This window comes from Antrostomus carolinensis, unplaced genomic scaffold (genome assembly GCF_000700745.2).
Source record: "Antrostomus carolinensis isolate BGI_N321 unplaced genomic scaffold, ASM70074v2 scaffold1677, whole genome shotgun sequence".
Lineage (NCBI taxonomy): Eukaryota > Metazoa > Chordata > Aves > Caprimulgiformes > Caprimulgidae > Antrostomus > Antrostomus carolinensis.
The window spans coordinates 90833-112221 of record NW_010325116.1 but is presented as its reverse complement, the minus strand read 5'-3'; the positions used below and the strand labels follow the sequence as shown (position 1 = coordinate 112221).

At 36.0% G+C, this 21389-nt stretch overlaps 1 protein-coding gene across 1 annotated transcript in view; it reads right to left on the bottom strand.

Moving 5' to 3' along the window:
* LOC114818710 (lipoxygenase homology domain-containing protein 1) overlaps positions 1–21381 on the bottom strand; it is a gene marked incomplete at its 3' end in the record, with an annotated part of 103062 nt that extends 81681 nt beyond the window's left edge. The window contains exons 1-7 of the mRNA XM_029085727.1: positions 21267–21381; positions 16424–16626; positions 10394–10526; positions 9971–10122; positions 7560–7716; positions 5002–5058; positions 4619–4663 (exon numbers count right to left, since the gene is read on the bottom strand). Coding sequence (XP_028941560.1) covers positions 4619–4663; positions 5002–5058; positions 7560–7716; positions 9971–10122; positions 10394–10526; positions 16424–16626; positions 21267–21381 — 862 coding nt within the window. The remainder of the gene's footprint in view (positions 1–4618; positions 4664–5001; positions 5059–7559; positions 7717–9970; positions 10123–10393; positions 10527–16423; positions 16627–21266) is intronic.
* Between the last annotated feature and the right edge of the window lie 8 nt (positions 21382–21389).

The following is a 21389-nucleotide window of genomic DNA, read 5'->3' as shown; positions in this document are numbered from 1 at the left end:
TGAAGAAAGGGCGCGAGGAGGTGCGTACACAAAGCCACTCTCCATCATTTATCAGCAGTCCTGGCACACTGGGGCGGTTCTGGCTGACTGGAAGCTGACCTATGTGACGCCCATCTACAGGAAAGGCCAGAAGGATGATACAAGCAACTCCAGACCTGTCAGTCTGACCTCGGTGCCAGGGAAGGTGATGGAGCAGATTATCCTGAGTGCCATCACACATCACATGCAGGACAACTAGGGGATCAGGGCCAGTCAACATGGGTTTATGAAAGGCAGATCTTGCCTGACTAACCTGATCTCCTTCTATGACAAGGTGACGCTTAGTGGACCAGGGAAAGGCTGTGGATATGGTGTACCTGGACTTCAGTAAAGCCTTTGACACCATTTCCCATAGCATTCTCCTGGAGAAACTGGCTGTTTGTTGCTTGGATGGATGTACTCTTCTCTGGGTGAAAAACTGGCTGGATGGCTGGACCCATTATTAAACTGTTCTTATCTCAACCCACGAGTTTTATCACTTTTACCATTCCCATTCTTTTCTCCCATCCTGCTTGGGGGGAATGAACAGCTGTCTGGTGCTTAGTTGCCAGGTAGGGTTAAACCATAACAGTCCTTTTTGGCACCCAATGTGGGGATTGAACCCCTAACCCTGGCTCAGAAAAAAGAGGCAAGTCTATGAGCTTTGGAAGAAGGGACAGGTCTCTCAGGAGGACTAAAAGGATAAAGTGAGATCTTTCAGAGAAAAAATCAGAAAATCAAAAAATTGAGGGTAGGAAGGCTCTGCAGGGATATCTGGACAGGTTCGATCAATGGGCAGCAACCAACTTTATGAGGTTCAACAAGACCAAGTGCTGGGTTCTGCACTTGGGTCACAACAACCCCATGCAACGCTCCAGGCTTGGAGAGGAGTGGCTAGAAAGTTGCCTGGCAGAAAAGGACCTGTTGGTATGGGTCGACAGCCAGCTGAACCTGAGCCAACAGTGTACTCAGGTGGCCAAGAAGGCCAACAGCATCCTGGCTTGTATCAAGAATGGTGTGGCCAGTAGGACTAGGGAAATGATCCTCCACCTGTACTCAGCCTTGGTGAGGCCACATCTTGAGTACTGTGTTCAGTTTTAGGCTCTTCACTGCAGGAAAGACGTTTGAGGTGCTGGAGTGGGTCCAAAGGGCAACAAAGCTGGTGAAGGGTCTGGAGAACAAGTATTAGGAGGAGCAGCTGAGGAAACTGGGGTTATTTAGCCTGGAGAAGAGGAGGCTGAGGGGAGACCTTATCGATCTCTACAGCTACCTGAAAGGAGGGTGTAGAGAGGTGGGAGTCAGTCTCTCAGGTAACAAGTGATAGAATGAGAGGAAATGGCATAGAGTTGCGCCAAGGGAGGTTTAGATTGGTTATTAGGAAAAAAATATTTACTGAAAGGGTAGTCAAGCATTGCAACAGGCTGCCCAGGGAGGTGGTGGAGTCACCTTCCCTGGTGGTATTTAAAAGATGGGTAGATGAGGTGCTCTAGGGACATGGTTTAGAGGTAGAACTGGTACTGTTAGGTTTATGGATGGACTTGATGATCTTAAAGGTCTTTTCCAACCACTATGATTCTATGATTCTAAAAAAGGTTGTAGTTCAGCCTGGAGAAGAGAAGGTTCCAGGAAGACTTTATTGAAGCCTTTCAATATATCGAAGGGGCTTATAAGACTTTACCAAGGCTTGTAGTGACAGGACAAGGGGAAATGTTTTTAAACTGAAAGAGGATAGGTTTAGACTGGGCATAAGGAGGAAATTATTTATGACAAGGGTGATAAGACACTGGAATATGTTGCCCAAAGAGGTTGTGGATGCTCCATCACTGGAAGCGTTCAAGGTCAGGATGGATGGGTCTCAGCAACCTGATTGAGTGAAAGATGTCCCTGTCCATGGCAGGAGGGGGTAGACTAGATGATCTTTAAATATCTCTTCCAACCTAACCATTCTATGATGCCATAAATGAAGTGAACCATTCAATTTCCACTAAAAATTCTCAGACTCCAGCTTGTAACAACTCTTTTGTGCCTTTGAAAATCTGCATCCTCACAGCTTTCTCTATATACCCACTTTCTTGACAAAAGAACCATAGCACCAGGCTACAAAAGGATCAGCATCAATTAGAAGGGTGAAAAGCCTCTATACACTGAAGCTGGAAACAAAGAGCATAAGCAGGGGCTCCCTGCCCCATAGAAGAGCTCATTTACAAAAAAAGTCAGCCTCTTCTGTTTTCGAATTATATAATATTAATTCCTTAAAGACAAAGTTCCTTTGGACCATTTGGCTGGAAAATAAGGACAATTCAATTTACAAATGCTTATGAAGAATGGTGCAAAAGGTAAAATATGATGCACTACTCCTAAAAATTCAAAAGTCATTCAGAAACAACTAGTCATTTTAAACTCAATAAAATGTATTTTCTTTTGAACTTGTCCATTGTCTGATTTATTGTACCTCAAGTGTTTTTGATGGCCTTTTCTATTCTATTATCCTTTCCAAGTCTCTCTTTTGTTAAGCAATACAGTTTTGAAACAACGCAGCTGGTACTCTTGAGACTGTACATTCTAATTAGCTCAACTCCTGCCTCCAAAGGATAATCGTAGTATCAGTAAACCATTTTGCACACAAGTACAATTCTCAAGGTAAAAAAGAGAATCACATTTCCCCAAAAGCATGATAAAAATTTTTTGGTTTGCACTCCTCTATACTGACTTTGAGATTTTTTTACTATTCTGGAAACAGGCACGACTTCAAGTTTGAAGGACAATGTGGGTATAGGAGAAGAATCCTAAAATTCTCTTTGATGCTAGAAACCCTCATTGTATTCCTGCATACTTCCAAATAAAAACTGGAAACAGTAAGTATTACAAGCACGTAATTCTTCTTCTCTTTGGCACAAAAATTGGGGTTTGTTCTGATGAGTTAGAATACCAGTAGTTCCGTAATGACTGAAGAGGAATACACATTGAGGAAAAAAAACATACAGAAAAATGTGTAATGAGGTGACTTTAATTTAGCATACATGGAGGAAATGTGCAACCTGACACCAAGTACAATTCTGGGGACATCATAAAGTGGTACCTTACCACAGATGACTTTCTATACATTTTCTTTTTTTTTTTTTCTTTTCTAGAATATTACAAACAATACAATACACTAGAAAGTTCTACTTCCACAAAAAAACAATTCTATTTTTAAAAAATATATAAAATTAAATTAGATATTTAAAAAAGCTCATGGGAAAAAAGTGAACAAAATCTCAGATCAACTATTCAACCAGGAATTGGAGCAGTCTCTGTCGGTGTAGGACACACAACTTCAAGTCTCTTTCCCACTGTTCCATATTTCACCAAGTGCCTCAAACAAGAGGCTATTTTGTGCATATGCTTTTGGCTTCCTAACTCTGATTGAAACATTTGCAAAAAATCCACCTTGCATTTCCATGAAACAGGGTTATTTTGACAGAGGGTAAGTTTTTTCAGCGACAAAGCTGACCAGCTCTTCTGGACAGCACAAAGACATCTCTCTCCGAGTCAGGATGAGAGTGCTGTGAACAAAATGTTCATCTCCAAGCTCATCTCCACTGAAGATAAGCCAGCTGGATATATACGTAGTTTCTCCTGCTCTTTGTCATCTTTTGTTAGGCTTATGGGGCAATTTTTATCTGCTGTAACGGTTACTGTATGACCAGACAAGCACAGCTGATGTGACACAGTGCGGCAATCCAGCTGTAGATGCAGACAGAACTAGACAGAATAATTTGAACTATGTAAAGGGGGATCTCTGGGTGCAGGCCTTGTGGAAGCGAGGCATGTGGAACAGTCAAGGTACAAAGAGTGATGAACAGATAAGAAATGAATGCCTTCTGAAAAAAGCACAGAAAGGAAGAAGGACAAAGATACTTGTGATTCAAAATAATGGTTATAATAGACTGGGATTTGAATATAATTTGTAAAATAACTGGTACAAATTTTATCATTAACTACTTGCTATAGGGACACTATTTAAGAAAAGGTATTTGGGTCTTTTTAGATATCTTGATTGATGTAATAAATCATGAATAAACACTTTCAAACTTTCTCCCAACAGCTTCTAAATCACAGTTCATCGCACAGCAAGAAGCACTTGCTACAGTTGAGAAAATATTATGTGTTATTAAGAAATATAATTTAATCTGCACTGGTTGCAAGGATACATAAGCCAAGCTGAACAAATATGAAATCACAGGTAAAAAGAAAATGAAAAACTAATGGTGAGAACAAAACTATATAGAGCCTAGAAGAAAGAAACATAGTTTAAAATGTTAACTATAAAAACCTGATAGATCTATTAACATAGATCACCAATAAGTACTAGAAAAATATGAATTTTCAAACAGAGAGAAAAGTAACATTATGGAAAGAAAAATGACAGAATAGAGAGAAAGCATAAACAAAGTGATTTATTTTTTAAATTAAAATGTGGAGAGTTTACTAAAATGTACAAACAGTGTTTTGTAATTAATGTTTTAAAATAAATATAAATGACAACAAATGTGTAAAGCAATTAGTTCTGAAACAGAAACAGTCTTCATTAAAGACAGGAAACTAAAGCAGCATTTACCATTTGCTTCTTCTTGGATTTGCAACTGTTGAGTTATTTGAAATTCTTCCAAAAAAAACCCCAACAAAACAAACCACAACAAAACAAAGCAGTTAATAAAGGTTCTATCCTTTAATACTAAAGCAAAGAGTTGAAAGAAGAGATGAAAAAGACATTCTAGCCAATATAAGAACACTTTACTTCTCATTCATTCCCTCATTACTTAGTATCACCTATACCCATTATACTATGTAAACACAAAGTGCATTCTCTCAGAAATATAACAAAGGAAGTTGCAGAATGGTTAACTCTGATATTTAAAGTGTAAGTTCAGCCTAGATTTCATCAGAGGAAAAAATTACAAATTACTGATCTTACTTCCATAAAGCTACAATAAACCTTACCTTGAGGGTATAGCTCAATTTCTGAATTAATTACACCTTGGGACATAAATGGAAGTACATTTTCAATAAGAAAGAAAATAAGAAAGAAAATAAGAAAGCAGGTAGAAATCAATTTTTTCTCCACCATATTACCATAGAAGTGAATGATCCACATCTTATTTTCATACTGAATACATATAACAGTAATGGATCTCTGCCTCTGAAATTTCAGTATTTGATTTGATAGATGTTAAAGTAGGAATTATTTGACCGAACAAAGAATTTCATTTGTGCAAACATATGAGCTGTGTAAGTGTAAAATATACCTGTGTCAGATTAAGAGACTTATGCGGCATGACTTTACTAATTTGTATAGCTAAACAGAAGAATATGGCAAAGAACCTTTTTTTTTCAGTACTATGGATTGAGTGCTAAGTGTAATTTGTATGTATCAATTGCACTATTTCTTAAAATCAAAGGTCAGTGTTAAAAATTCAAAGATGGAATCAAATATTGTTCTTCCTTATTCCTCCTTGAGGACAGATAGATGAGTCTGAAAAACTACAAATTAAGGCACATATTGATTAAGTTTCTTAGTCATGTTACTCCAGGCTTCAGATAGCTTTGAAAGCTTTTCATTCAGAACATGGATTACCAACTCTTTTAGCTTCCTCCTGCTTGTTAAAAAATCAGCTGGTTTTCTACAGGGGGAAAAAAAAAATGTACAAGCTTCTGAATTATTGTTTTTTATTTACTCAGTCCACTTACATGGACTATCCAGGAATGACCTAAATGACCTAAATCATTCACTTTTCTAGGAAGCCTGTTGGAAATCCAGTATAAACTGGGAAGGATGCATCCGGAGTGGCTTTTGAAGGTTTCTTATTTTTTGTCTTGAAAATATCAGCAGGCCACTTCATATAAAAACTAATGTCTAAGAAATGAATTTTGTCTTACTACACAATTACCTATTTATATAACTTCTGCTAAAATCTGACTACCCAAATATCTTCTACAATCCTACATGCTAAAACGTATCAACCTGTAACTAACAAATACTTTATAACTGAAATCCAGGGAGAGCTACTGGGTGTTCAGAAACTAACACCAGAATTTTAAGTCAGGTAAAATGCTGAAGTTTCCTTGACTAAATGAGAAAAAATACAGAATTTTGTTCATACCCTAGATCATAAAACATCAATGTAAAATAAAGCTGTGAGGCTGAAGATTAATAAATTAGAGAGATTTCTGAAGCACAAACACTTCCCACCTCCTTGAATAGAGCACAGTGTTTCAGCATTACACTTTGGCCAACACAGAAGCTACCCGGGGCCCCCATCACTGACCTATTTTAACCCTTTTTCAGTGGCAGTGTTCCCTGTAGAAAAGTTAGGAATGAAAAAAAAACCCTCTCTCTCTCTTCTTGACAGTGTCTGCCACTGAATAATTGTTCATCAACATCTGGTGTTAATTATCACATAATTAATACAGCAAAGTGCCCCAACACCCATTGTTCCTAAGCTGTGTTGCCCTGACATGCATCGTCCCTAAGCCGTGTTGCCCACCAGAGGACAGATATGACACAGAGTAGATTGTTCATGATCGAGGGAGGCAGCTGACCCGATTTCTCCGTAGAACTTCCATTAGGAAATTTTACCTCTACTTTTTTAGAAAGGTAACAACCACAGCTAGCAACAACAGCTGGTCTGCATCAACATCTATTCCAGAGAAATCCTGTCTTTTACTACTGTTTAAAAACATGCTACTGATTGAAGAAAGATCACAGTTTTAGAGAATTTTATCAAGGTGAGAACACATCTTTATTCCTGTTTTTGAGGATGTGACATCAAGAGTTGCAAGAAACTGTTCAAGTTTGTGTAATGAATTCATAAGAATCCAGATAACTAGGCATCCTGCATTTAGTACATATTACTGCTTAAATATTGTTAATTAAATATTATTAATTCTAGTGCCTTGTCACCTTGTTTCTCTACACCTCATTTCAGTCAAATGACACACATACTCACAAAACAGACGGCAAAACTGGAAACTTCAAATGTGGGATTACCATAATATTTTTCCAGACATGCAAAACACAATATTTATCAATAGACTTTTAAGATTATTTTTAATACCTTAAATGGAACAATCACAAAATGATTCTGATTTTTGGGCATCATATTTTTCTCTCTAGCAATGTTGCTGTTCATAAAGAGAGTGACTGCTACTTGTGGATGGCAAATCTGTTTTCTTTCCAATTTAGAAATACACTTAATTTAGAACCTTACTATGTGCTTTATCTTTTCTTCCTGAATAGGTAAATCATACTCACGACACTGATCCCTGTATGATAAGGCTGGACTGTACAACTGTAACACAGCCACAGTGTAAGCATTTAAATTTTGCTTTGGACCATACAGCATATTATCCCAAGCAATCTATTCTGGAACAACACATTTTGTGGGTTTTATGAAACTGCAAAAGAATTAAAATTTGTCCTTCTCTGGAAAATTCACATTTAGTACATTGATTGGCATAATACTTAGTAACGCATATTTAAGAATGTTGTCATAAAAACTACCTTTCACAACAGAAAACATATTCCAAGTTGTTCTCAGCTTCTCTGACAATGACTTTATCACAGTACCAATACTGGGATTCGGCATTAGCCTCGCAGCGCAACAGCACCTTCTGCAGTTTTCCAAGAGATACAGCTTTCACTGCAAAAGCGTTGACCTAGAAGACAGAGGAGGAGACAGCACATCGCAATTTGCCGTCACTAAATCCGCCTGAAAGCTGAAGTATTTTAAAAGCCTGATTAACTCTCAAAAGGTACAAAGATTCTTGTTGTTTTTAATGACAGCTGGACTGAATGCAAAGTGTTTGGATCCGAAAGTTACATGTTTTTTGGTCATGTATCAGAGTAAATGAGAAAACACAACTAAAATCAGACTGCAGTAATAATCCCAAATAAATTGTTTTTTCAGTCATCACCCAGAACACTGCACACAACTCTTCACTGTTGTTTGAACACCTCACCACCTACATTTTTTCTTCTCTAGGTAAGAACGAGTTAAAGCTATTATGTCCTTTGTAGATATTTATTTCAAATACAGATTTTCTCATCCTTTTCTCCTTTTGGTCTTGCCTCCTCTATTTATATGTTATTCTGCTGGAAGAGACTGAAATCTGACATGCCACTTTCCCCTTGGTATTCCTTTAGGTTTGAGTTTACAGTTGGCAAAGTTTGTTTTCATAGAAGCATGAAGCTGATCAGGTGAAAGGTTCAGGTTGGTAATTTTCTGTCACAGTAAAAAGCATATAGCATTCTGTCTCTAAATGTAACGGTCTAGGACACACTTCTGAGTAAAAGAAAAATGAAGGAAAGAACCACACTGGAAAATTCACATCTATAAAGTTCTCAGTCCTTAGCAAATGGCACAATTGAAACTGCCTGTGCAACTTTAGTTCTCCCTGGTGTATATGTAATAAATGATCACAAGCTATTCTCTATGAAGGATCCCTGCCTCAAATTATGCACAGGCAGGACTGTAGCTTTTTAATACTTCTTTTTATCTTCATTACCTTGATGACTCTATGCATTATTTACCACAACCACCCAAACATTTCAGTGAAGCAGAACTGATTTCCCCAGTGACTTCTATTTTGCACATTTTCCATAGTACCCTAGCTTTCTGCAAATACTGAAATCTATTTTTCAAAAGGTCATCTGTGCAATACTTCATTTTACCTATATATTTAAAGTACAGAGATTGTCAAAAGCTGTCAACATGCAAAGCAGTTTGGGTACTCAACTGGGAAAGAGAGGTGCTAATTTATCAGCACATTTAGCATTTCAAAGAGCTTGCTATGTCCAGGGTAGAATTCTCTGTGAACAAACCTCAGTTTCAGCAAAGGTTGCTCAGAAAAGTTAAACTGGTTAGGCAGCAAAACAGAAGCACACAAAAAGTGGTCACTCAGGGAAGCCTTACTTTAAGTGGTTTGCCCAATACCACGTAGCATGTTTGTGGCAGGGATTAAATGAATTTGTTAAAGTCAGCACTCAACTACCTTTGTCATAAAATGATATATCCCAGGCTCTGCTCTGCTGCTTTGTACAAGCCACTGCCTTGTTCACTCACTTCAATAACAAAGTACACTTTGAGCCATCCCTCTTAACCCCTGTATAAATAATATGCTGAATTTATTCAGTCTGGCTAGAATAATTCCCCCAGAAAATTCCACTAAAATTCTGAATTTCAATTAGAATAGAACTGTATACCTAATACATTCATAATGGCATAAAATATATATTTTAAAATAGTATAGATACCTCTGAAGTTTTCCAGTGGATGATTTTTATGTTTAGCTTTTTAGATACTGCTTTTTTGTTTTCTAATTAACAACATCTTTATACCATTTGTTAGACATACAAGTGTTAATTCTCAATAGCTCACAGAGGAAGAAACAGGCTTAATAGAAGGTCATAAGAAAGCTAGTGGCAGACTCAAGATTAGATTTAGTAGTCCCTGAAATTCAACTGCAGAAAATCAGGATGATGCATACTTTACTTACGGAGGAGAAAACAGGTAATCAAAAGAAAAAATAATTTTAATCTGTGCTGCATTAATCACAATATTATACTATTATATGTTTAAAAAAATACATAATGAACAGTCCCACCAAGATCTGAAATCATGGAACAATTTCTGTGCAGCCCTTTGGAATGAGCTGTACTCATTAAACCTTGACAGAATATGTTTTATATTCACAGACAGCTCTTCCCATCATCCTAGGGAGCTTCGTTACATCATTTTTTTTCCCCTTTTCCTACCTGTGTTTCCACTCATTCTGGTTACTCCTGGATTAGTGTAAAATTATTTTCCTTAGTTCCTAAAGATTGTGATCCTTTTTATTAGGAACCTATCAAGACCAGTAAAAGTTTTTTAGTTATATTTATATGGCTAAGCAAATTGTTTTTCAGACTTACCATTCCTCTCCGAAATGCCACTGGTACACCGGATTTATGCAGAAGTCTTAGACCAGAATCTCCTCTTTTTCCATAGATACACAGATAAACTGCAGAATCTGTTTCAGCTTGCTCCATGACACCGGTGTAGACATAAACATGGTATAAAACAACTTCCGAAAATAACCAAAGGAAGAAAATACATATGTAATCACAATTCATTTTACTCAGCACTCTAGCTTAATGGAAACAATGCCAGTAAATTTGATTTGCAATTAATTTGCTGGAATATATTCTCCAGAAATCAGCCTATCTATCTGTTTTTAAGATTGCTAAGACCACATTTATGAATATAGAGCAGATGGAATACAATTGAGATGACATGAATACTGAAAATTGGGCAACTGATATATATGTAACTGTGCAACTGAAGTACACACATACTTGGATAGATGGGTTTTCCAGCTTCCAGTACAGGAAGTTCACAGAGAAAATCTCCATCATTATGATTCTTTGACAACCATGTGTTTGTTGGAAAATTCAGTGTTTTCTTGCTCTTTAGATGTTGCAGTGTCACCTAGAGAAGAAGCAATTCCAACTATGACTCAGTTCTCAGTGCTTTGCGTCTCAACAGCAAAACATATTTTTCTGTATCTTTTCTTCTATCTCAGAAAACAATAACACAATCAGCCAATATGACACAAAAAATTGCATTATGAAAACATTTTTATTTGGGCCACTACTTTGCACCTTAACTACTCACTAGAAAGGACCTTTTTTCACACTCATGGTATTGTAGCTGAAACTGACAGCCTTTATTCTCTGAATATGTTTTGAACTTTAAAATCATCTTATTCTTGGAACAAACAAATCTGTAATTGAAATTTCCTTTTTTTGCTGTAAGAAATGTCAGTGATTCTGATTTCTGTCAGTGAACCACCTCTATGTAACACTCTCTGGAGTACTGAACACTGAAAACTTTCTGGTAAGTGAGGTTAGGTGAGACTGAGCTTTTGGAAGATGTGGAAAGACTGACACGTTTTTATATTAAAATGAAAACAGGATGAAAGTCATCATCTACATCCTTCTGAACTTTGGCAAGGAGAGGATTTGTTGAAATGTTAAATCAATTTGTATTATATTTGTCTCTTCTACAGCAAAACAAAAGACATCCTGGGTACCAGTACCGTCTATTTATTTCTCTGAAGATTCCTCTGAATTCAAATTCTCAAGTTATTGGCCACTGTACCTCATGATATCTTTCTTGTCTCCTATAACTAAAGCAGTCTTTCCTCTTTTTTCTGGGAGCAGTTTTCCTTGGTCTTGAATTATAACAATGCTTACTATTTTTTTTTTTCATAGACCTTCACTAGCAAAAGGAAATCAGTGCCACCCAAAAGTTGTCTCTCTGCAGTTGTGTTTTGAATGTGCATACATAAGCCTTGCAAACAAAATTATGAAAACAAGTATTCACATTCAAATTCTAACACTGAGGAAATCAGGACAATATATGTCTTTATCTCACTTTTCCAATAAAATATTATTTTGAGTCAAATAAACACTTCTTTTAACACCAAAGCATGTATTTATTCTAATATGAAATATTTTTGCAGCAGTGATTCTTAATCTCTAATATTTATTGGCAGAGCTCCCCCTGCTGATTTATAACAATCACAAATATTAACTGCTTTGTCAGAAAAGCACAGCTTTCCACCTTATTCATTTCTTTCTGTGAAAAGAAATATTTGAAATCCCAGGGTTACCCTATGAAATTTACAACAAAATGTTAAAAAAATATTTTTTAAGCACCAGGATGGGAAGTAGGATCCCTGCAACTATTTGAGCAACTGAAATATTTTTACTTACATTAAGTTTTCATACAGTTATAGTTAAGGTCTTTGGGTTAATGTAAAAATCTGTTATTACTGTGTAATTCTGGTTGTCTAAATCTGGCATTTTAAGATGAATTAAAGGCCAAAGAACAAGTTCGTGTCTTTTACAGATTCAAAATAAGAAACAGAAGACAAATACTTCTGTGTAGTTCTGAAATAAATCTTACATAGGGGTCAGCATTAGCAAGAATTTAGTATGATATTAATCTGCAAACATCCTTAAATATCACAAGAAAAACAGAGTTAAAAGAGAAGGAGAAAAGAATAATTCATTCATTGAACAGAAAAAAAAAAAACCAGCAGTTTCTTTTTCCCTGAAAATAATCATTACTGTGAGCTATGTTTGGGCCAACTAGGACTAGCTTAGTCTTAAGCAAACTTTGTTCATTCTTCACAGGCACTTGTCATGGGATAATTGTTGCTCTGTCTTTTTTCAATCTTTCATAGTTGGAATTTATTGCTAGAAATTCCCTAACACACACTGAAGAGTACAGGCGAGCTTTCAGAAAGCAAGAATTAGTAGAATGCATCAATACCCTGAAACTGCTACCTATGAACTACATGAATTAGGAATAATTGCAAAATAATGCTACATATTTCCAGCTCTCAGGAGATGGACTGTATCGGTGAAGCTGTCAACTCTAAAGCAACCTAAGAAGACAAAGCAATAAGAATTTAATATAAATCAGCATTTTTTGATGTGTGAAGGTGTAGCTTAATGAAAAGATGGACCTTTAGTTCATATAAAAATTATTAAAACATAACAAATTTAACTATTAAAAAATCTCACCCTTTGTAAGTTCCACTCTGATTGTTCATTCAATAATTCATGAAGTTCAATTCTTATCTTGTAGATATTCCCAATGCTTTTTATTTTAACCTGAATAAAGCCAGAACAGTAAAACATGTAACTACAGACAAAAATATATACAACTTACACTTTAAATGTGTATGGTAAAGGCTGCATGCTGATCAAGTAAGGCAATGCCTTGCAAACTAACACTGTATCCAATTCATGATTAAAAGACATGTCAATCTCAGACTCCCACACATACAGAAGGAGCAGCATCCTAATGGCAAGCACAGGTCTATGGATTCTATACTTAAAACTGTGTACAGCCTTCAGAACACCCTAAAAAACCAAAAAACAAACAAAAAACAAAAACAAAAAACCCTAAATATTTCCCTTCCTGTATTTTCAATCATCATATGTGAAATAACTCAAAAATCCAGTTCTCATTTATGCACAAATCCCATTTGCCCTGTTTTTCTACATTTTGCCATTCATTTAATTTGGGCTATACTTCTTGAAAAAAATATAGCTACATCACATGGTGGGGTTGGGGGGGATACATAAAACTGCATCTTTATCTTTGCTGTTGGTTCCAGATTTCTCTGAACCACTGCAGTATCTGATCATACAAGCACAGCACACAACATTTGATTGGCAGATTTTGGATTATAGGATCCAGAAAAGAGACTACTTCTGTTTTGTCTAAGCAGATTTCTGTCCGAGCCCCAGTTTCACCGGATTATAACCTACTGAAATCACAGTGTTTGCCAGAGAAATTATTTGGCAGATGTTTGAACTCTTCAAAGTTTGAAAAGTAAAAAAAGTTGGTGAGGGCCATTCATGAGAGAAATGTGGAACACAAAATTAAATCAATGAAATCACAGGTCACAAATCTTTCATAATGTAACGTGACCATAAAACCTAGTATGTCAAAGTGAAGGATATAAAACTTTTAGAGACATTGAAGAATAAGCTCTCAAAAGCTGGCAGAACATCAGCAAAACTTTGAAAATCATTGATACTGTCTTCATTTTCTGACTATGATTTGCATTCATTTGTACTTTCTTTGCATTTTCAAGCATTATATATGTTCTTACTTATGAAATCTACTCTATGCAACCCTATCCTATTCCACTTATCTGAGGTTTATTTGAAGTTTAATCATTATTTAAAGTGAGCATAAATCATTTTAGATTATTTGTAATATACTGCTAGGAAAGGAAAAGTAAATGCTAAATAATAATTCCATTAATAAAAGGTTGGTTACAGCCTATTTCAGTCCATCATGTACATCCAAAGAAGCTATTTACACTGTACAAAAATTATTTTCTTTTCATTCTCTTAGAAACACCTAGTAGTATATTATCCACCCATTCTTTACTTTCATTAATAAAGAGCCCTCTTTTCAGAGGTAAGAATTACCTCAGTTCCTGTACCAGCTTTTAGCTGTCTCTTTGTGCTTTTGTATAACAAACTTTTATGCTACAGTCACATTGTTATCATGCTTTAGTCAAAGATTTCTAGAAACAAACAACTTTTATCCTCGATTTCCTTAACATTGAAATTCACTCAGTGAATCGCAATGGTTGGCTGAGAAAGAATCTGAGGAATTCACACCTGTATTTACATTGGTATAGTTGTTACATTGACCTGAATTTCATTAACAAAATAAATGCTAACTCCAGGTTTGCAACACTGATTTGATAATATGGTTCTTGTCTTTTCCATCGGCTTAAGAAAATAGCTTTGTTCTGTGGAGTCAGATTCTATTATTGTTGCTTATGCTGCACAGTATTTCCCTCTATAAGTAGACTTGCTAGAGGTAAACTGGAGACTTTGGGATAAAAGCAGCAACAAAGTAAGGGTATGAAAAAACTGATCTCATTTACCACATTTCACAAACAAATCAACCCACTTCTCAAGTAATATGAGATACTGTCTTCTTGTTCACCGAGCTAGTGTTCACTGAATACACAGTGCTGTCACATTGTATTTTTATTCTAATGAATCATAATTTAGGCTTTTGGTTAAAAAAAAAAAATAAAAAATTACATGATTATTTCATTTATCAATACAAGACATAAACGTACGGAACTTCATCAGAATGCAAAGAGTGAATTCTGCCTGAAACAAGCAGAGGTCTCCTAGAAGAAACCTTCTGGTATCCTTCTTGATTTTCCTCATGCACAGTCATAGAAAGGGTTAAACAGACAATGACTACTCACATGGGTAAGGTAAGAGAGGGAAGGCCACATATGAATGGTTTTCATTTCTCAAGACAGTTTTACTCAAATTTCTCATAGTTGTATATACTGCTGATAAAGTGAAAGGTTAAAGAAAACTGACTCCAAATTGCCTGATTATTACAGGCTTTCAGAAGCTGTTTTCTTCCTAGAACTCCTGGCCAGAGCTATGATTAAGTTGATTAATTTAAAAAATAAAATATATCTTCTGTTCTAGAAAATATCAGTGAGACCATATCAAGCTCAAAGATGTAAATAATAAAAAGAAGATGTAAGGTTTTTTTAAACCTTGCATCCCTAACCTCATTTCAAGACTTCTGCTAAACAAGTGCAGGATAAAGTTTAAAGAGAAATAAAAGAAGAAAGAGCTTACTCATAGGCCTTTTCTTTGTGAATTTATCTACTGCAGACTAAAGAGTGAAAAGCACTTTGGTGACATTTGCGGTTTCATGCCTGAATGCAATAGTGTCAGCATGATGTGAAGAATCATAGTAGTAGCCCCAGGTGCTGAGAGAAAGATTCTGCTCTTTCAGAAGATCAATATCTGCAGCACACAGTCATAATGGGCAACATCTATTTTAGAGAAGAAAAATTGGTCCATCTCTTAAGAATGTATTGATTAACATTGCAAACATGCCATTACCCAATGTTGCTTATAAATTATTCACTAATTAGGAGAACAGGATTCCCCGTGGATCCTAATATATAGCCTACATGCGTAGAAAATGAACATTACAGTTGGTTATCTTCCTGCCTATGCCCTACTCATAGACAGTATTATTATTATTATAGACAGTAACAATCTTGGTTTATGCCAAGATTGTATTAGAAGAGCTGATGAGGGCAGAAAATAAATTTGCACAAAATGGGAAAAACAGTTCACTGAAGACAGCAATGTGATGGATGCATCTCAGACAGAAAGATTTAAGCAAAATAGAAAATTTATCCCCATTGGTAGTTTCCTCTCAGCCTACCTAGACATACTATTCTTATTACAATAGAGGCGGGGTTTATTCTTAAATAATAAGTATCATAACATATAGGTTTTATTGGGCTCTTCATAATTCCACAGGCAAAACTTCTGGCATTTCAGCTACTTACAATATGGCAGTTAAAAAAAAGGTTTTCTTCCTTAACTGAACCAGCTCAACAGCATACATTTTATAGTACACTTTGAAAAATGTATGCATGAAGATTTCATTACTAAAGATCCCTAAATTATATACGAGTCTTACATCAGACACGGTTTGTTTAGGAGTGGACAGTTTCTAAAGCTAGTTTCAAATCAATTACCTTAAAGAAATCAATTTACTTCTGCAGTTGTCCCATTTGGGCTACTATATGAGGGAGAGGGGATTAGAAGAAAGAGCATTTCCTCTATTGCTAACTATATGCACCAAGCTGATGTAATGCAGAATTCAGAGAGAGAGAGAGAGATTTATTGTATGCAGTAAACACATGAGAAAAACATTTTTTCTTTTCACATAAAAGAATAATCTTTGGAAAGGTACACATTAAAATAATGTTCTTAGCCTTCATTAGCTACCTGAAATTCATCCTCCTGCCTGGGAAGAAACAGTTGCTTTCTGTTGTCCTTGCCAAGAGTTATTGGTTCAGCTACTCCTCTGTCTCCATATATCCAGAGAACGACAATTGCTTCAGTTCCTGTGTTTCCTGTCAGCATTGACACTTTCCATTCATCATCTGAAGGAAGGAGACACTCACCACCTTGGGGATTTCTCATTTCCTCTGTGAAATACAGAACATTAGTGGGAGATGAAAATCGACATGAAACTGCCAGTCGCTGTTGTAACTTGAGCACATAAGAAGACCAAAACAGAGAGGGGACTGTATTTCTTCATAGCAAGTGAGATAGTCTGAAAAGATTGATTTATGTTTCTTGTCTAGACCAAAATGTTCTGATTAGTTGAGCTACAAGAATCAACTGGAAAAGAACAAGTATGTCTTAGATGCACTATCATCATATTATTCTTTATACATATTCTGGTACAGAGTAAGGATGCTATGATGCAGAACTGTGGCCATTAAATCGACATTTCTGTTCCTTAGTCTGACATTTAGAAATGAGTAGAATTACTTGCAAATACTCCTCTCGTTCCTTGTGTTGTGAAATTATTAACAGAATCATATACCTGAGAATAGAGAGAATTTTCATTTCAAGTGAAAAAAATCATTCAAGAAATTAACTTTCTTCAAGTTAAATATTAATTGAACGCTGTAAAATACTCAAAAAACCCCGTAATATATCTTTGCCCAACCATACTTGTGCATACAGTGCCAGTATTAGGGCTAAGGCAGATTCAGCACGAGTGAAACAATAGCAGCACAGTCTGGAAGACTACTTCTCAATAATGGAAGCACTGATCATTAAGTCCTCTCCCAAAGAGGGAGTCCTTGCCTCCATGAATTTTTAATCTGTTCTGACACAAGAGGCAGATATAAATCCTAAATTTGAAAAGATGAACCAAGACATTGCCTCTATACTGTGTCCTGCAAGGGTTCCCAAACTGCTCTTCATGAAGCCTTTTCATGCAACTGCAGAGACTTTTTAATATGCTAACCATAATGAATATTATCTGTGCTGCAGATTAATTTTCTTTTGTATCCCCCAGCTCATTCTTCATCCATTAAGTAGCTTGTTATGAAGCAAGCTTTTGGAAGCCAGAGGCTCCAAACACATAATGGAATTCACTTACAATTTTTCAGAATTCATAAATAGCCACTGATATGGATTTGTTGAAGAATTCCCAGTGCAGTGCATCACTCTATGTTCCTGTTGCACTACATATGTTATTATCAGAGCCCTTTGCTTTTTTATTTGCTTGATTAAAATACTGTACTGGGTTTCTCTGGGATGGAGTTTTTCTCTTCACTTGTTAAACTGCTTTCACCACAAATGGGAAAAACAAAACAAAACACAGAAAAACAAGTGATGCAAAAGCAAACACTCGCCCTCAGCAGAATGATGCCCAGCTAGTCCCTGAGGAAATACTATTTTGGAAAAACTCCTCTTCAGTTTTATTGCTGTGCATGACAATACATGGTATGGAGTATCCCTTTGGTCAGTTGGCATCACCTGTCCTGGCTGTGTCCCTTCCTACCCTTTGCCATTGTCCGCCCTGCCTACTTGCTGGGAGTGCTGAGTGAGAAACAGAGCTGTGCAAGGACTGTTCAGCAACAGCTGAAACAGCAGTGTGTTATTGACACTGCTTTGGTCACCAGGCTAACCACAGCACCAGACAGACTGCTATGAAGAAAATTAACTCCATCCCAGCCGAGCCCAGTACAAATACTAAACAAAATAAAACACCTATGATAGAAATTTGCAAAATTTATCTGACTATGTATGGTTGCTAGCATTAAAATATAAGTTTGAGGACAAAGTGAAAAACAGTTTTGAATCCTTGAGACTTGATTCTTTGCAACTTTTATGAGCAAAAAAACTCCACATGAAACATTGCTGAAGAAAATTGGGCAAGTGAAGAAGGATCAATTCAATACTTAGACATGGTCCCAATTTTCCCTTTAAATTTTCCCAAATGCCACTTTTATCATATTAAATAAATGTTTGGGGTTTTTTTCTTAAAATTTGTACTCAAAAGGAATTATATAGTTGCTTGAATCATCAGGTTATCCTATAGGTTAAATCAACATGGTGACTAAAGCACTGAACCTGAATTATGATCCACTAGCATTGAACTCTTAACTGATGTGAAGTAACTGCATAAGGAATTGCAAAGGATTTAGGATCTAGTACAATTTTATATCATAAATAAGGATCAACTTCCAGAATCAGGGGAAATTTCAGCCTTGGTAAAGACTCTAAAATTTGGTTAATATATTTTTAAGAAATACAGAGCTGACTTTTACAGTAGTGTTTCTAACAGTAGAAGTATGACTTTGAAATGGTTATAGTGATTTAGAAACAGGCAATAGTGTCATAGTAATCAAAGTTCTTATTATATTCTTCATTGCAACTAAGTTATACTGAAGAAAAAAGAAAATCCACATTCCAAAAATAAAGCAAAAGGCAAACATCTTGTGCTTACCTGAATAAAAACTTAATTACACTTGTCTTTCAGTGTCTGAAATAACAGAACTATAACAAAGTAATTGCTTTAATATAATAAATACTTTTGAGAACTTGACTATATGAGATTTTCGGTAACTGTAGTTACTGGGATCCTCACCTGGAACTCTGAAAGCCAGAGTTCCCTCCAGCTATCTAAAACCACATCTTTCTTACAGTAAAGATACGAAAATTTTCACAAAATGCACAAGTATTCAAGAAGCAAAAGGAATCCCAGGTTGATCCATATGCTTAGCACAAGAATTCCATACTTGGGCTACTGCTACCCAAAGCAGCTACTGCAACCACAAACTACTACCTTTTGAAAACAATTTTAATGCACAAACAATTCACAGACTTTGAATGGGTTTTGTCTCATAATTTACTAGCTCTTCTTACAAATGGAAATCAGTAGCATTGATTTGCTACAGGCTAAAAATATTCTAGTTTGAAAAGTGGATTTGATGGTTACCCTGCATTAGTCATGGGAGTTTACATGCTTCATGACACCATGCTGTAAATCTATTGCAACAAAAATTCATTCTGATATGGCTACATGAGAATGATGAAGTCACAATCCTTCACACAGTTTAATAAAAATTCACATTTTTTTTTTTTTTACTTATCCTAAATATAAAGCAAAAATAAAATTTTCCTGTCCCATAACATCATATGATGGAGTGACACTTTTTTAAATGAATCATCAGAAAAAAACTAATCTCTAGAGCAGAAACTTAAACAATAAAGTTGATGCATTTTTATTACATCTTTTTGTACCATTTCCAAAGTAAACCAAATGGAAATGAGATCAGATTTTATTTGTAACTTATTTTCTAAGTAAAATATATCAAAAATTAATAGTAACTGACAGTATTCCAGACATACAGGAAAGGAGCATAAAGGGTATAGAAATAATTTCTCAGATACACAATTTGTTAATAAAAAACCACAAAGATGGTCTCAACATCACAGACTGCGTTTGTGTCTTGGAAGCTAATGACATCTCTCCCTTTGCTTTCACCAGAACACACAGGCATATTTTCATCGTTGAAATTCTAACATTATTTGAGAAACACAAGTAACAAGCAAAGAAGAAATCCCCAGTACCAAGTCATTTGGGAATCCCTTAAGAGTCTTGCATGCTCACTAGTCCATACATAATCTGACACAAGTCTATATTTTCAGCAGGGCTGTTGATTTTGGCTTACTCTTGCAACTTAGAAGAGTAAAAAGGGGTTCAAAAAAACTCACAATTTTTGTTTTGTCTTTTTAGTGTCTTCTGCTTCATTTCCTTTATCCCTAGACTTTGAGGTATATATATATATATATTATTTCCCTTCTGCTTTGGGCAGCACATTTGATCAGTCTTGAGTCTATAATGCGGTGTTTTGCAGACATTTTAGGTGACTTGTCTCTGCCACTCATTCTAATATCTTCATCCTGGGAGCTGTTAAGTAGAAGCTGGGACCTGACATCATCCTTCCAATAGTGAAACAAGTTTCTTGGGGAACTGAGAGCTCTCACTGCAGCAGGAGAAGCCCTAACCGCTTCACTGAATGTGCCTCAGTGTGCCATGTGGAGCTAAAGAGTTTCCATTTGCTTTTCCAGGCTGTGCAGGCAGGGTTCTCGGGTACATTAAAATAAAAGAGAAGTAGGAAGCAAACATGATCATCCCCACTCCTTAAGAGATGCATCATTCCCCGTTTTGTTTAGTTCCTTAGTCACACCTTCTTTGGTTACTAGGATGTTGAATACTCCTGTAAGATTTTTGAGTTGGGGAAATTATTGTCTTAGACCATTTATGCAACTTCTGTAACTAAAGAAGAAAGTGGTTGTTTGTTCTAGTAAAACACATCTGTTAGACTATAACTCCAGAAGCATGACTTGAACATTGTTTATCTATTCCTACCTGCCTAAACATAGGTATAAAGGTAGCATGTAGTGCACCAGTGAATCACAATCCTTCCCCTAGTGAATCATAAAGCAGAAAACATAAGTGTGAGAGAGAGCATAAACAAGAAATATTCCATTACTTTCAGTGAGTTGGATTGGGCTCTGTATCACATCAATCTCTTAATTTCCACACAAATAGTCCTTACAACGGATGGCTGCTTACTTTTTTTTTTTTTAAAAAAAAGGTAATATGAAATGATTCCACAGTTACATGCTGATTGTTGCCTTATTAATAAACCACCACATTCCAATGTCCTTTTAAAAAACAATAACCAGTAATATGTAAGTCACTGCAAATATGCATGGAGGATAGGCTTAACACAATAGTTTGTAAACTATTGCTTACTTGAGAGTGGAAAAGTTGAAAGGCTTTGAGGTACTGGCTTCTTGGCTTTTGCTGCTTGGAGTTGAGATTCTCTAAAGTCTTTCTCCTCTTGATTGGGTGCTGCAGATGTTCCCATACGCTCTT